Below are 18122 nucleotides of genomic sequence, written 5' to 3' on the forward strand. Positions count from 1 at the left end.
GAGCAAGAGCCACTTTGGGCCTTATTTGGCCCTGAGAATTTCTGAAAAATCAAAACCGCTCAGTTTACGTTGCAAATGCAGTATTTATCACTTGAAGTGTGGGTGATTACGTATCTGTTAATCGTGACGTAATTTCACGGCTAGTCAATGCATTATGACGTCATAAAATGTGTCATTTTCCTCATATCCTGAAAATTCCTTTGAAAATGACCTAAAGTTGAAGCATTTTTTTTCAATATTTCATATAGAGCACAACCTCTGATCCAAAATATGCAAATACATAATGAGAGCACTGTTTCTGAAGATCAAAAAACGTGTTTTATTTTTTTGATCGTGGGCGGTGCTCATAAATTAATTCTCTGCTGAAGGTAGTCAATACGCATGTTTTCTGCAAATTTCAAGAACATTGCAATTTCTCAAAGCCTGTTTTCTAATATGCGGATTCTCAAAACAAAATTTTATAACAGAAAATGAAAGCACCAAGTGTCTACTTTATTTTGATATATGAAATGGTAAAGAGGGTGATAGTTAAGTAATTGATATAAGTACAGGGCCATTTTATGCATAAGATGAATCTTGCTCTTTAAAAAAAAGGAGTGTGTCCAAGTAGGCAGAAAATTGTCTCTCTTATTAAACATAAAAATGAAATTCCTGTTTTACTTTGCACAAAACATTCTTTTTAATTTCTTTCATAGCTGATATATATATATATATATATATATATATATATATATATATATATATATATATATATATATATATATATATATATATATATATATGTGTGTGTGTGTGTGTGTGTGTGTGTGTGTGTATATATATATATAAGTGCACTCATCCTTTACACAATAATCTGAATAAATTTTACACTTTAAAGTGTAAAATTTACACATTTATCTGAAAAATCACAAAGTCTATTTGGCAATTTCATACATCTTTAGTAACACATTTTAAAGACAACAAACCATGAATAAAATTTAATTCTGATTTCTTATGTAACATTAGCAGCATTGCAACAAGAATACAACAACCTTACTCAAATTGACCAGTTTTTCAAATATAAAATATGTCATATGATATTTTAGAATGTATTGTAAAGTTCGTTTTCAAAGAATGTAAATGAGAAAAAAAAGATCAATTTGATAGAATCTTTATGGACATATTCAGATATTGTTTGGCTGTTCCTGTTTCACAAAGACCAAGAATGTTTAGATTCAAAAAAACTGTGTGTAGGTGTCATCACTGGTGAGGTTATAGGTGATGGTACTGGAACGTGTGTACTGACAGCCAGACAATGCGACCTCAGAATGGATAGGGGTCTGTGGTAAGCCAGTGAAGCCAAGATCTTGGGACTTCTTCGAGCACCATCGAATTGTCTGAAGAGTAGATAATGAATTTCGATTAAGATGTTGACATAAAGTTTTCTGATATTATATTGTTATTTAAGATAATGTACTTACAGCAGTTGGTTCACTTCCAATCTGTCCTGTACATGTCAGCTGCACAGTCGTTCCAACCGGAAATTGTCTTGATGGTGTATTAGAAAATTCACCAAGTATCCTCACATTTGGCATTTCCATCGTTGTTGGATTTACTTAATTACAATTAAAATCCATCAAGGTGTAATAAGATTTTACAATTAATATTAGATTAAATAAACAAATGCAATGCTGGATTTTGGAATGTATACTACATACCTGTATAGGTAACATACACCTGATTTGTTTCTTGATTAACTAGCGCCGCTGTGAATCCACTCATCTTACACCTGTATCCAGTGAAATCTCGAGGACACAGCGCTCTGTCCTTAGGTATCGTCAACTTTAGCTGAGCTGTGGCAGGTGAGCTGACAGTACCTGTTGCTGTTGCTCTGTTTTGTAAACTTGTGTCCTGCCATGTTATAGTATCTTGACCGTTACTTAAACCAACAGAAACCACATCCTGTATTGAGCGAGTATTGTTTTTTTGTAGCTGTATAGTATACACTGTATCAAGTTGTGATGGGCTGATGGTGGAACAGGTAATTACAAAATCATTTTGCCCTAATATTATATTTGATGGTTGGACGTGGATTTGCAGGTTCTGTGCTGAAAATATATACACTGACTTGTAATTTATTTAGAAAACATTCATTGTACTAAATGATAATGTAATACATGTATTTTGATTTTATATTTCTAACAGATTTTTTGCCATAACCTTCAGCAATACGTAATGAATAGAGCATGAATGTAGTCCTGATAAATATTCTGCATTCCTGTCAGAATGTACACATGTTACTAGTATTGATATTTAACATTAATTAAATAACACGATATACCAGTTAATATTCGATTTAATATATCATATAATTAATATACTTCCATTGTGATATTCTCGAAATGATTAATTCTGCTTGGGAAGTCTAGACTGAATTTTAACTTTTGTAATATTAAAATAGCAGTTATTAATACTGTATACAGGGTTATTTTCGCCCCGTGTTATTTTCGCCCTTTTGAACTTGTGAACAATTTTGCCCCGTTTTGAATTCGCCCAGTCATAGTTCTGTTTGAGAAATTATGAGAAGTAATTTGAATTCGCCCCGTTTTAATTATGCGAAAGGGGCGAAAATAAAACGGGGGCGAAAATTTCCCTTTTTAAAGTTTTGCGCTTTTTCTGCCCCCCCCCCCCCCCCATAATTATGCATTCTTTAATGGGTTGAAGTTAATAAAAGAATAAAATATCCTTTATACCCGAAGGGCATCAGATCATATCTGACAAAATGCTTTAGTTGACTGATTTTTTCACCAAAAGATTACTTGTTAACCATCGAACCAACTACATATTATAACTCTTAGATTATAAACAGAAAAAGTTTTGTTTGCAATGTTTTAAGTCTAATAAAGTTACGTTAAAACCTTTAAATTATGACACAAGTCTTCCTATTGGATTAAATAAAAGAACACGACTTTAATATAAAAAATCAACTGGGTTAATTAACGAAGTAGTCTTTTAGCAAGTTCCGAATTTAAGGTCCAGATTTGACGGTGCTAAAAATATATGCGGGCGTTCTTTATATCTAGCTTGTTACAGCACGAACTTTTCAATAACTTAACTTTTAGATGAAATAAGATTTTTAACTTATTTTCGTGTTGAATTCTATTACAATATACAAGTCGTGATATATTATACAGAAAATATTAACTTCAAATCTGTGTCTATGCACCTTTAACTTATGTTGCGTGAGATTAAGCGCTGTATACGAAACGGGAGAGAAGTAATTTGCATCGGGATCAATGCCGAATACTGTTTTGATTCATAAATGCTGTTTGCGAGGGGATGCTTCGCTTTGCGGTGCCCTTGCTTAGGCTGAACACGATTCGTAAAAGAAACATAAATTCTTCGCGGTCACTATAATTTGGAATAACATCCGTCATCAAGGAATTTTGACTGTTGCTACCCAGGAAGGCGTGGCAACATTATTCAGCGGGTAACTCACTGTGTTTTTTTTTCCAAAAAAAAAAAACCAAATATTTCTTGACAAATCCGATTCAACTAATTTACATAAATGTATAATATTAAAAAAATAATACCCAGTACTAATATGATTTACAAAAATTATGTCATTCAGTATGTAAATGGGATATCAAGCGGAAAAATAATATTAAAGAACTCACCTATAGATATATTCAGATACTGCTTGGCTGTTCCTGTTTCGCAGAGACCAGAATATCCAGACTCACACAAGAACTGTGTGTAGGTGTCATCACTGGTGAGATTATAGGTGATAGTACTGGAACGTGTGTACTGACAGTTGGAAGATGGCCAGGCCTCCGAGTGGACTGGGGTCTGTGGTAACCCAGTGAAGCCAAGATCTTGGGACTTCTTCGAGCACCATCGAATTGTCTGAAGAGTAGATAATGAATTTCGATTAAGATGTTGACATAAAGTTTTCTGACATTATATTGTTATTTAAGATAATGTACTTACAGCAGTTGGTTCACTTCCAATCTGTCCTGTACATGTCAGCTGCACAGTCGTTCCAACCGGAAATTGTCTTGATGGTGTATTAGAAAATTCACCAAGTATCCTCACATTTGGCATTTCAATCGTTGTTGGATTTACTTAATTACAATTAAGATCCATCAAGATGTAACAAGATTTTACAATTAATATTAGAATTTACAATTATTTACAATTAATAAACAAATGCAATGCTGGATTTTGGAATGTATACTACATACCCGTATAGGTAACATACACCTGATTTGTTTCTTGATTAACTAGCGCCGCTGTGAATCCACTCATCTTACACCTGTATCCAGTGAAATCTCGAGGACACAGCGCTCTGTTCTTAGGTATCGTCAACTTTAGCTGAGCTGTGGCAGGTGAGCTGACAGTACCTGTTGCTGTTGCTCTGTTTTGTAAACTTGTGTCCTGCCATGTTATAGTATCTTGACCGTTACTTGAACGAACAGAAACCACATCCTGTATTGTGCCAGTACTGTTTTTTTGTAGCTGTATAGTATACACAGTATCAAGTTGTGATTGCCTGATGGTGGAACAGGTGATTATAATATCATTTTGCCCTAATATTACATTTGGTGGTTGGACCTGGATTTGCAGGTTCTGTGCTGAAAATATATACATTGACTAGTAATTTATATAGAAAACATACACATACATTGTACTAAATGATAAATTAATACATGTATTTTGATTTTATATTTCTAACAGATTTTTTGCCATAACCTTCAGCAATACGTAATGAATAGAGCATGAATGTAGTCCTGATAAATATTCTGCATTCCTGTCAGAATGTACACATATTACTAGTATTGATATTCAAAATTAATTAAATAACACGATATACCAGTTAATATTCGATTTAATATATCATATAATTAATATACTTTCATTGTGATATTCTCGAAATAATTAATTCTGCTTGGGAAGTCTAGACTGAATTTTAACTTTTGTAATATTAAAATGGCAATGGTATCAATATTGCGCTTCTTATATCACCCCCCACCCCCACCCCCATAATTATGCATTCTCTAATGCGTTGAGGTCAATCAAAGAATCAAATATCTTTCATATACCAGAAAGGCATCAGATCATACCTGACAAAATGTTTTAGTGCCAGACTGATTTTCACCAAAAGATTACTTATTAACCATCGAACCAATTACATACTGTATACAGGGAATTTTTCGCCCCCGTTTTATTTTCGCCCCTTTCGCCCTATTCTTATTTGGGCGAATTTAAAACGGGGCGAACTTAAATGATACGGTATAATTTCTTAAACAGAACTACATGTATGACTGGGCGAATTCAAAACGGGGCAAAGTTGTCTGCAAGTGTGAAAAGGCGAAAAAAAACACGGGGCGAAAATAACCCTTATACAGTATACAACTCTTAAATTATAAGCAGAAAAAAGTGTTATTTGCAATGCTATAAGTTTAATAAAGTTACGTTAAAACCTTTAAATTATGACAGAAGTCTTACCATTGGATTAAATGACAGAACATGATTTCAACATTAAAATCAGCTGGGTTAATTGACGATGTAGACTTTTAGCCAGTTCCGAATAAGGTCCCGATTTGATGGTACTACATATATAAATATAGTTCTTTATATCTAACTTTTTTCTATAAATAGTTAATATACTTCTGGTTTTAAATTTAGCCATACCACATTTAACTCTTTCAAATTGAAGTTTGTCTTAAAGCTTGTAAACTTGAGTGGCTATTTGAGCAGTAGCGAATAAACCCACGGGTTAGATACCGAATTGCTAAAGCGTTTTCCATATAAATCGACAAAATTTGCCCCAATTCCACATACAAGCAACCTCCCTGAATATTGTTAAAAATAAATATCCCAAAGTTAGTTTTTTTTTCTACCAAAGCCAATTGGGCTCATTTTCCTAGGTAAAAAATTCGCGAACGCAAATAAAAGCGTAACTTTCGTCTTATAACGCGTGACTTTCGCAAATAAACGCATTCTCAAAACTTTCGTGTTATACATGTAGTTATAACCTTTTGCGATATAGCGAAACTTTTTCTGTTTAACCGAGACTTTTTAATAAGTCTGAACTTTGTTTTGTGATTTGTGATTCAAACCATTCAAAGTTAATGCGAGGTTTTCAAAAGTTAAACTTCATGATAATGATTTTTGGGAAAAATCAACCCTTTCAGTCGTTTTTTTATATACACTCTCCACAGAATTTGAAATAAAATTGTTAAGATCAAGATCTCAGAAAATTGACAAAATAAGGTAAATTGAAAAATTGAAAATTGGATTGCAATTTTTCATTTGTCTGTGTTAGATTCACTGTAGAAATACGACATCGTATTTTGAGGTTGCGCCACGTTGTCATTCCATTGCTTACGAAAACATTGATAATAATTCAAAGTGTAAAAACTCTTTGCTATATACCCTAATAATTCTGATTTATGGCGCTAGTCCACGAACTTTTCAATGACCCCTCGGATATATAAATATGGGAGAAAAATTAAGAATAGTAGACCCGTCCTCGACGATCAGTTTGTAACACTAGTAACAATATCCATTTATATTTATTACTTAATAAGAGGCCCATGGGCCACATCGCTCACCTAACCACTGTGGCTAGGAAAAAGTAGAAATTGGTTTATTATTGAAAAGTTAAAATCCAAAAGTTGTCAAATGACCAATCATGGCTTTGCTATTCTTGAGAAGATGATTTTTAAAGAATTTTCCTATATATGTCTATGTAAAACTTTGATCGGCCATTGTGACCCCACCCTACCCCCGGGGGGTCATGATTTGAATAAAATTTAATCTACACTACCTAAGGATGCTTCATTATAAATATGATTAATTATGGCATTGCTATTCTTGAGAGGAAGATTTTAAAAGAATTTTCCTATATATATTTCTATGTTAAACTTTGGTCAACCATTTTGGCCCCGCCCTACCCCCGGGGGTCATGATTTGAACAAACTTGAATCTACACTACCTGAGGATACTTCCATATAAATATGATCAATTATGGCTTTGCTATTCTTGAGAAGAAAGTTTTTTACGAATTTTTCTAAATATTTCTATGTAAAACTTTGGTCGGCCATTTTGGCCCCGCCCTACCCCCGGGGGTCATGATTTGAACAAACTTGAATCTACACTACCTGAGGATGCTTCATTATAAATATAATCAATTATGGCTTTGCTATTCTTGAGAAGAAGATTTTTAAAGATTTTTCCTATATATTTCTATGTAAAACTTTGGTCGGCCATTTTGGCCCCGCTCTACCCCCGGGGGTCATGATTTGAATAAACTTTAATCTATACTACCTGAGGATGCTTCTATATAAATATAATCAATTATGGCTTTGCTATTCTTGAGAAGAAGATTTTTAAAGAATTTTCCTGTATATGTCTATGTAAAACTTTGGTCGGCCATTTTGGCCCCGCCCTACCCCCGGGGGTCATGATTTGAACAAACTTGAATCTACACTACCTGAGGATGTTTCCCCATAAGTTTCATCTTTCCTGGCACAGTGATTCTTGAGAAGAAGATTTTTAAAACATGCCACCAATTTTTCATTAATTCCCAATTATCTCCCCTTGAATGAGGGCGTGGCCCTTCATTTGGACAAATTTAACACCCCTTCACCCAAGGATGCTTTGTGGCAAGTTTGGTTGAAATTGGCCCAGTGGTTCTTAAGAAGAAGTCGAAAATGTGAAAAGTTTACAGACAGACAGACGGACAGACGGACGCCGGACAAAATTGTGATCAGAAAAGCTCACTTGAGCCTTCGGTTCAGGTGAGCTAAAAAGCATTATATGGCATGTCAAGCTGATGAAATGATACATTGTTCACTCACTTTTAAGCTATGTTGTATTATACATATGTATACTTTTTAGTCAAAAATGATGGATCGCTTAATTCACTAGGGTACAGTTGTAAAAAAACAGCTAGCTTGAGAAAGTGTCAAGTTGAGATTTTTCTTAGATAAAATAATCAGTATAAAGAATTTCTTGAATTTAACAACTGAAAAATATGTACAATGTACAAGAAAGTAAAATTCATTTTATTAATTGGTAAGGTTTTGAAATAAAAAAAAAATCTGGTGACTAATGTATAGTGACTAATCATCGCATCATTCCTCCAGTACATCTTCTGAGGAAATGATATTTTATAATTAAGTTCAAGTTCTCGTCGGCATTCTTATCTGTCAGTCAAGGGTTCCTGAGTAGCATTAGTATAAGAATATTATTGAAAAAACGCGAAAGTTTCGCTTTATAATGCGTAAGTTTTGCATTTATTCGAGAAAGCTACGCGTTATAACGTCTATTCGCGAAAAGTACGCGTTAAAACGCGTAAGTTTCGCGTTATATCGCATACGTTACACCTTATATCGCAAATGTTTCGAGTTATATCGCGAATGTTTCGTGTTATTACCCAAAAATATTTGTCTTTAAAAACCAACGAAAATGAGCCCAATAGGCTTTTGTTCTAGTTTATATGAATTAAATAAAATATTAATTTTAAGGAAAATGTTGGGGGTAGGGCATATCCATACATTTTTGTTTCGGGGCAAAATCCACTACCAAAAAATCCCTTGGCAAGGAAATAAATAATGAAAAAAAATAATATAATAAAATAAAATAATAAATAAATCAATCACTCAATCTAAAACACAGGTAGTTTAGATATGTAAATAAAGTAAAATTAAATGATTATTATAATAACATATTTTTTGAATAGATAGGGGCATTTTCATTCAAAAACAAATCAATATACAGTATCGAGATGAAGCCTGATTTACAACTTTTTACTACTTATTTAAATTTGTCCTACTCCCACGCCAACAGGTAGAGTTAGACCTAAATTAAGATGTCGTAAATTTCATCTTGGGCATTTTCTTTTTTGTAAAATAAGCACTATACTAAGTTCCTATTTCAAGTTTCCATCATATACAGTACCGACCAGACCCAACATGACACAAAGCAGTCCCAGAGCAGTCCCGGGGACTGCTTTCTGGGACTGCTAAAGAAGTCCCAGAGCGGTCCCAGCGGTCCCAGAGAGCAGTCCCAGCAGTCCAAGTGGGCAGAGCTTATTAATTTAATGGGCGGCGCTAACTCAGAAATGAGATTTTCAATAAACAATGGAACTATCTAGTTCCAAAATCTTATAGCCACTGTTTCCCCTGATATTGTGGTAGGTACCGAATCATGGTTGACACCTGATATAGCTGACAGTGAGGTATTTCCAGTAGACATGGGTTAAACTGTACTAGTATTTTGTAGGGAAGAGTTACAACCAGAGGGGGAGGCGTATTTATACTTGTTCGTAAACAGTTTACAGTGTAAAAAGCCTCTGAGCTGGAAACTGACTGAGTTATTATGGGTCAAAGTTAATTTGCATGGTAGCAAATCATTGTATGTAGGTACTTATTACAAACCAGAGGAAGCAGATGAACAAAGCTTAATCGAGCTGAACATCCCACTATCCAAGTTTGCTCATAAAGGTGGCACCATCTGGCTAATGGGTGACTTTAATATGCCGAAGTATGATTGGGTAAGAAATAGCATTGACTCTAGTTGTAGAAAAACATCTTTATATGAGTACTTTACAGAGCTCATACAAGACAATAATCTACAGCAAATGGTAGATTTCCCTACTAGAGGTGAAAATACTCTTGATTTGTATTTGACAAATCGCCCAACTCTGGTAAGTAAAGTGGCCCCCTTACCTGGTTTAAGTGATCATGATATTGTGTACACAGAGTCAAACATAAAACCGCAGGTAAGCAAAATCAAGCCTAGAAATGTCCACCTGTACAAAAAGCAGACTGGGATGGGTTTAGACATCATATTGCTCAGTATAAGGATCAAGTTCTCATGAATGTACATACACATAAAAATGCTGATTATCTATGGAATGAATTCAAACAAAAAATCTCAGAGGGTTTGTCAACTTTTGTACCACCTGTAAGGACCAGAGGAAAGAACAAGCTACCCTGGGTTGATATTCACATCAAACGCTTAATTAGAAAACGTGATAAACTCTTTACAGACAGAGAAGAACAAAAAGACCAGAGGATAAACACCATTATAAAAGTACTAAACATCTAGTCCAACAACAAATAAGACTTTCATATCATAGATATGTGAACAACATCCTTGGTATCCTGGAGAAACAGGTCTCTGAGTCAGAAATAAATCCCAAACAAACCTATGCCCTCAAGAAGCTTTTCACCTTCCTGAAACACGCTAAGAGGGACTCATGTGGTGTGTCACCAAATCAGAGCCGGTTGAGAAAGCTGACATTTAAACCGACAATTTCAGTTGGTTTTCAGCCCCAAATCTCCCCTTTCCCTCTCTCAGCTATGTAACATGAAGGTGAGTAAACAACATATCAGTACCACCCACCCAGCCGAGTCTACCTCTTTTACTGACCAACCCTCCCCTCCAAGAAGTCACATGCCGGAAATCAAGGTAACCAAAGAGGGTATAGAAAAATTGCTGAAAAACTAAATACAAAGCGACTGGCCCTGATCAGATTCCACCCATCTTACTAAAAGAACTGCACCAAGAGGTAAGCCCAATATTCCAAACCCTCTTTCAGCTCTCCTATGACACAGGTACATTACCCAGAGAGTGGTGCACCGCTAATGTTAGTCCACTATTTAAGAAGGGGGACAGATCAAACCCAGCAAATTACAGACCTATATCCCTTACCTGCATACTGTGCAAAACTATGGAGCATATTATAACATCAAACTTGGTAAGCCATTTTACACAAAATAACATCTTATATGACCTCCAACATGGATTAAGGGAGCGACGGAGCTGCGAAACCCAGCTGGTGATGCTGGTCGATGAACTTGCATGTAATATTCAACACGGTAAGCAAACCGACTTGATCCTGTTAGATTTCAGCAAAGCTTTTGACTAGGTCTCACACAACAAACTACTTTCTAAACTACATGAGTATGGTGTTCGAGGCCGAAATCTAGTATGGATCAAGGGGTTCCGCAGCAACCGTTCCCAGAGGGCAGTAGTAGATGGTGAGTTCTCCACATCCATCCCCGTTACATCTGGGGTCCCTCAGGGCTCTGTCCTTGGCCCCATCCTCTTCCTCGCTTATATAAACGATTTGCCGGAGCATGTGAAGTCACAGGTCAGACTCTTTGCAGATGACACTGTCATCTATATTACTATGGATGGACAGGGATGTCAGTCAATGCTCCAAGAGGACCTTAAGCAACTATAGAACTGGGAGACCTTGTGGGACATGGAATTTAACCCAAGTAAGTGTCAGGTAATCCATGTAACGACATCCAGATACCCCATTTGTACCAACTATATATTTCATGGTCAGGTATTAGAGACTATCTCATCAGCTCGGTATCTGGGTATCGATAAATCGGATGACTTGAATTGGAGTCAGCACATCAGTCGGGTTACAAATAAAGCCAACAGCTTCCTTGGCTTCTTACGCAGAAATATACCGACCAGGAACCAGCAGCTTCGGTCAGCAGCACACAAAGCAGTGGTATGTCCACAGCTTGAGTATGCTGCCAGCGTTTGGGACCCTCATCTTGTTACACTTATTAACCAAGTTGACGCTGTACAGCGCAGAGCTGCAAGGTGGGTGATGTCGGATTTTAGGAACATCAAGTGTCTCAGATATGCTACAAACATTAGGTTGGCGAAGCTTACAACAAAGGAGGGCGGATGCAAGGCTTGTACTTATGTACAAGATCGTACATGGACTAGTAGCCATCCCCTCGGTTCAGTTTATTCCCCCAAGTAGGACTACCCGTTCATCTCATTCCCTCACCTTTAGACAGATACAAACTACAAACAAGAGGCCCATGGGCCACATCGCTCACCTGAGTAACTTGGGTGATGAAGTTCTTTACCAGATTTCCCCCTCTTGCTACACCCTCCCCATTCACGATTTTAATAATTTAGAATCTACACTACCTCAGGATGCTCTCACTTAAGTTTCAGCTTTCCTGGCCCAGTGGTTTTTGAGAAGAAGATTCTCAAAAACATTTTCCTAAATATATCTATGCAAAACTTGGATTCCCTATTGTGGCCCTGCCCTACCCCCGGGGTCATGATTTTACCAATTTAATATCTACACTACCCAAGGATGCTTCCAAATAAGTTTCAGCTTTCCTGGCCCAGTGGTTCTTGAGAAGAAGATTTTTAAAGATTTGTTCTATACATTTCTATGTAAAACTTGGATTCCCTATTGTGGCCACGCCCAAACCCCGGGGGTCATGATTTTAACAATTTAATATCTACACTACCCAAGGATGCTTCCACATAAGTTTCAGCTTTCCTGGCCTAGTGGTTCTTGAGAAGAAGATTTTTTAATGACCCCACCCTATTTTTGTCTTTTCTTCATTATCTCCCCTTATAAGGGGACTTGGCCCTTCACTTTAATAATTTAAACTCCCCTTCACCTAAGGATGCTTTGTACCAAGTTTGGTTAAAATTAACCCATTGGTTCTTGAGAAGAAGTCGAAAATGTGAAAAGTTTACGGACGGACAGACGGCCGGACGACGGACAAAATGTGATCAGAAAAGCTCACTTGAGCCTTCGGCTCAGGTGAGCTAAAAATGTGTATAAATATTCCCTTTTCCCTCTGACAATAGTTCAGTGGAACAGACTGCCAGGCAGTGTTGTCTCGCTTCCAGATGTTGAACATTTCAAACTGGAAGTGAGCAAACTGAATCACCACAGACCTTAATTATATTATAGTGTTTTTATATTTTTTAACTGTGAATACTGTTTTTCTAACCTTTTTATCTTCACTAATAACTTAATACTGTTCCCTTTTCACCGCATTGAAATTTACTTTTCTCTACTTTTTTATATCTTTTAACCAGCTGCGCACCTTACTCAGAGTACTCAAAATTTGAAGGCGAGTAGTATCGAGAGATAGACAGATTAATAATTGCTTCGAAATTCGAATAAAGTGAACATGGTGAAAACGCTTTGATGTTTGCATGTACATAAAAACTTCTTGATAATATTTAGGGGCTAAATAATAATAGCGCACCTTGTACTGCTGTCTAAAACTATGTACACGTATATCACGTGAAAAAAAACTCAATGCTCTATCGACACGATAGCACCTACTTGTACGTCTCTTCGAACACTGGTTTAGGCCGATGTATTATACGTTGATATAAGGCTTCATAAAGCAAATTTTGTAAATGTGAACATAGAAATGAAAGATTATACTAATTTTAAATATTTCTTCCATAAATCTCAAAACAGAATTGAAAATAAGTTTCCAAGGGACAATTCAAGTTGGCCTTTATTTTCAACACAGCTTAGTACTTGTAGTAGTCCACAATGCATTGCGACTCATTCATCAGTGGATAAAGTAAACAGATAGCTAATTTACATGCAAATTTATGCTGACGTCAGAAAATCTAGTGGTCTCGACCTCTTTAAATAATTGCTATTTGAATATTACATTGAACCTATGGGCACAGAATGTTTTAAAGATATTGTAGAAAATAATTTGAACTTCAAACAAATCTCTTGGTGAAAATATGCATAATGTTCTTCTCAATGAAATTGAAATAAAATAAATCATTTACTACAGACATTTTGTGAAATTCAAAAATTCTTCTATTCATCAAAGGCAGATTAATCTTATTCGTTAAAAACTTTTAATGTGCAAAATTTCACTTTCATTTCACTTTATCTAGCAATGCATTTTAATTAACTAGTTTAAATTTTCAACATTGATCAAAATCCTTTCATTATATACATTGAATACCTTTAGTGAAATTAAAATCACTCTGATAAGAGAATTTTTTCATATAAAGAAAACATTCATCCCTGCAAAAAATCGTCCTCAAAGGTTCATACTTTTTGCCCTGTCCATCCGCCTGTAGCGCGGTGTGTCCGTCTGTTTGTTCCGTTTGACCGCAAAAAAAAGTTAACCTTGCCCAAAACTTTTTACTGGTTAAGCTATGGCCTTCATACTCCACAGGTGTATTACTTAGAAGTTGTGACAAGATCTTTCTTATCGTACCAAACTTTGACCTTGTCCGTAACTTCTGACCAGTTATTGTAAGGGCTTTCAATTTTCAAATGTCTATATTGGAACTTGCCTTGGTCATCAATAACTTTGCCCCTTTTGACCTTGAGTTTCAGCACACTGTTCAAAAACATTTACCTTGTCCATAACTTTCAATGGTTAGTTCTTGAACTTTTTTTACCTCCTTTTCTGTGGTTAGAGTGTCTGCTCTAGAGTTGCGAGGTAAGGAGTTGATCCTTTCGTCGCGGGTTGGAATCCCACTGTGGAGACCAACGGCAAGTGGTGGCGTCTCCATATGAGTGAAAAATTCTTGAGAGGGACGTTAAACAGTATACAATCAATCAATCAATCCTTTTCTGTGGTCCAATACTCCTTGTGACAAGACCTATCTTCGGTACCAACAAATTTGATCCTTTGACTTGGAAAGAAACTACTTACAACAGTTGCACTGGTCAGTGCAGTTTACAAACAAACACAAATACGCGTTGCCGTAATAAAATGTAAACAAAGGTAATACAAGATAACCTGCACGAGCGCGGGTCGCCATTCCACACCGAAACTAATGGCGATGAAGCAGTCAGGTGAATTGACACTAGTACTTGTCTTCAATCTATAAAGTTGTTCTTATCTATATAATTCGAGGAAGTAAATACAACCAAAAGACTGTCAATAAGAACGGACCCATCTTAGAAAAAAAATTCTCCCCAAAATAATTATGTGGGATACATACCTTTTACAAAAGATAACCCGGCATAAATACGAAATATAAGTAAATGATCAACTATCTTGAACAACAAGGTCGCCATTATTGCTTTTTTTTAATTTCCTCCTGTTCCCTGGTCTCGGTTTATAAATATGTATGTACCTTATTGATATGTAAAGAAAAGGTTTTTTTTTTTACATATCATTAAGGTACATACATATTTATAAGACCAAGACCCAAGTACCTTTGTTCTCTATTTAGACATATACAGCAGGTCTTCACGATTTCCAAAAGTGGAAGTCAAGAATGATTACAGAAAAATATACTTCATGTAAACGTAATATTTTTTTTTGACCAATAAGAGTGTTTTTTACACACCCATAAACAGATTTTAAAGGAGAACACGTGCGTGATTTGATGTTTTCTTCTAAAGTTTTTTTTGAACAAAATATCTCTTGAAGATGACAAGTTTGGAAGTTTAAGGTATTTTCCACGTATTTAACAGGTTTATGTGAATAAACTTGACATTTTAATCTCGGGGAAACCTATATGCATGTAATAGTATTACTGTGTACCAAATTGCGATTTTTTAACAAAGGAATACATCGCAAATAGCTCGAATCGTCAAACTGTTATCATGCAATCACAGTTACCAGAAACCGTTCTATAATAGTTAGTAAAATTCTGCTTATTTGGCCAACCAATATTCATCAATAATGTGAAATTTCTATGTGTATAATTATATATAGCACGGCTGTTCATCTATAGACTAGTTTTCATGTCAAAATCTAGTAAATGGCTTTAGACTAATTTCTTATGTTAGATCCATTATGACATCATAATCAATTTCAACTTTCTTTTCCCATACATTACGGCTTTAACATAATTATTAAGGAAATAGGGTTTTTTTTCATGGAAGAAGGATATGGAGATAACAAACAGTATTCCAAAAAATGTTACTTTCAAAACAACAAAATTAAATGCCAATGAATCTGTTTTACATGACAAATCAACGAAATTTTATCTCCATGAAAATTTGCGCTTTTACAGTAGATGTATGTGCAACTTTTAAATATTGGAAGAAATATCCATACATGTAAAAATTAGAGTTTAAAAAAGAAAACTTCATATTTATAATTGCACAGTCCTTTATACATTAGTCATTTATACACACATTAGTCCTTTATACAGTCACATGGAATTCTGCAATCCCTCACATTCCACGGAAAAAATCACACATTTAAAAAATAATACTTGTATGCAAATTATCACATAAAAAGTCATTCTGATGAATCCTTTGGGTTACATTTTCCTTTTAAAATCCTTGTATTATTGTCAGACTAGACACTTGCATCACTGGCAGTTTTTGATTTACTAATCTTTAGTATACATTATAATGGCTCCAGGTCAACATGTCTTAATTTTATGTGGTACTTTCCCTCAAACTCTGCCTGAAACATTAAGAAACAGTTCGAAAAAGATCAATCGATTTAATCACTAAATATACAGTCAGACCTTGTTATATCAAACTCCATAAATCAGAGATATAACTTCAAGTTATCCAGGGATGCAAAATATCAAGGGTAAAATACTTATGAATAGGTGATTTAGGACTTCCTAAGCAGTTTGATATATGCATGGTTTTTGAGATATCAGTGTCTGAAATACCAAAGTTAAACTATCCTTTATATTCCCATTCACAATAGAAACCAAGGAAAAGGCCCTATGGCCTTAGCAGTCACCTGCATATAATGTAACACTGTAAAAAAAAAAATACAAAATAAAACAAAATAACCTGATACATGAGGCTGTTTTGCCCAAAAGCAAGAGAAATTGGTTGATCTGAATTTAGCAAAATACTTTAACGTTCTTTAACAAATGTTATTTACTTTCCTGTACTTGCCCCCACCCCCATCCAACCCCTCCCCCATTTGACACTATCCCCATGCAAACAAAACATAACAATAGTAATTATGGTAGTTCATAAGTACTATTAGTAAACCCATCTAATTCTCTCATAAATGGCCTCTATTAGACTTTGATGAACATTTAGCGACAACAATAATAAAGGCTCTTTTGCTCCGTTTTTTAAATTTATCTTGATTTAAAAGTCCACCTGACCATTAAAAGTTGTAAAAGTATCTTTTGCATAAAATGCTATAAACATTCCTTTATATGAGCAGCAAAGGGGAATAACTTCTTTAGAGTAAAAAATTAATTTATCAAATGGTTAAGAATTTCACAAATCTGGTAAAAATACTCATGTTAATTACAATTTTAAAAATTCTGTATGCTTTCTATAAGCCCAAAGGAAGAAAAGATTTTCAAAAGGAAAATGCCTTTTAACTATATGTATTCAAAATAGCCCCATCCTTACACAAGAACATATGGCCCTGGGGATAGAAATTTGCAATATATGTTCATAATACCCATGCACTTAGTACTTTTGTTTAATACCCATTAGCAAAAAAGATTTTCATAGTATAAATGCATTTTTCTATATAATGATCAGGAGGCCAAGGTTCGATTCTCGTTCGTGGTAGTGCGTCAAATCTAGGACATAAACATAGGGAGTGACTGTTCCTTTGCAAGGCACTCAGCATTAGAAATGAAAGTCATGGGTCTTTCGGATATGACCTTAAAAACATAGGTCCTATGTCACGGTAGCGATGGCATAATAAAGAACCCTCACTGCTCAAAAGCCCTGAGTGCCAAGTATAGGTCTAAATTTGAAGCCCTTCATCGACATCTGGTGACATATCTAATCTCTATATGAGTGAAAAATTCTCGAATGGGACGTTAAACAACATACAATCAATCTACTTAATGAAAAGATCCCTAAAAAACAAAAGAACTTACATCTTACAACTTACATAATGAATTCAATAAAAATATATACATAAATTTTTCACAATTAATTTCATGTAATCTTGATTTATGCTTACTTTCATTTGTCTCTCTATCCTATCCACTTCTCTTCCCTGAATATTCTGAAGTTCATCAGCAAATTTCTTCATGTACTCAACAGCATCCTCATCCTTGGTTACATTTTTAAATCCCTGACAAATTGGTACAAATTATTACAAAATAATCACCACGAACTATTTTTACTCAAGTAATCTATTCAATGCTTAACAAGAGGCCCATGGGCCACATCGCTCACCTGAGTAACTTTGGTGATGCAGTTCTTTTATTACCAGATTTCCCCTCTTCTTACATCTATTGTGAACCTTACCCCCTCCCAACCCCCTTTTTATTTTAGTAATTTAGAATCTACACTACCCCAGGATGATTCCACCTAAGTTTCAGCTTTCCTGGCCCACTGGTGCTTGAGAAGAAGAATTTTCCAATGTATTTCTATATAAAACAAGGACTCCCTA

At 35.2% G+C, this 18122-nt stretch overlaps 1 protein-coding gene and 1 long non-coding RNA gene across 2 annotated transcripts; both read right to left on the minus strand.

Moving 5' to 3' along the window:
- Window positions 1-1214: 1214 nt before the first annotated feature.
- LOC134261304 (uncharacterized) lies at window positions 1215-14845 on the minus strand. Its single transcript, XM_062743745.1, has 7 exons — window positions 14770-14845; window positions 4224-4613; window positions 3970-4103; window positions 3657-3885; window positions 1698-2087; window positions 1461-1594; window positions 1215-1376 (listed from the first exon to the last, which is right to left on the minus strand). The coding sequence occupies exons 1-7, from the start codon at window positions 14843-14845 to the stop codon at window positions 1215-1217; spliced, it is 1515 nt and encodes a 504-aa protein (XP_062599729.1).
- A 1015-nt stretch (window positions 14846-15860) lies between these two features.
- On the minus strand, window positions 15861-17810 carry LOC134261299 (uncharacterized). The gene is made up of 2 exons (XR_009990793.1): window positions 17688-17810; window positions 15861-16193 (listed from the first exon to the last, which is right to left on the minus strand). It is a non-coding gene; the product is annotated as an uncharacterized LOC134261299 (long non-coding RNA).
- Window positions 17811-18122: the final 312 nt, after the last annotated feature.

The sequence above is a fragment of the Saccostrea cucullata genome, unplaced genomic scaffold, assembly GCF_032062105.1.
Source record: "Saccostrea cucullata isolate Sc308-1 unplaced genomic scaffold, CSIRO_AGI_Scuc_v1 ctg5899, whole genome shotgun sequence".
In the NCBI taxonomy this organism is placed as follows: domain Eukaryota; kingdom Metazoa; phylum Mollusca; class Bivalvia; order Ostreida; family Ostreidae; genus Saccostrea; species Saccostrea cuccullata.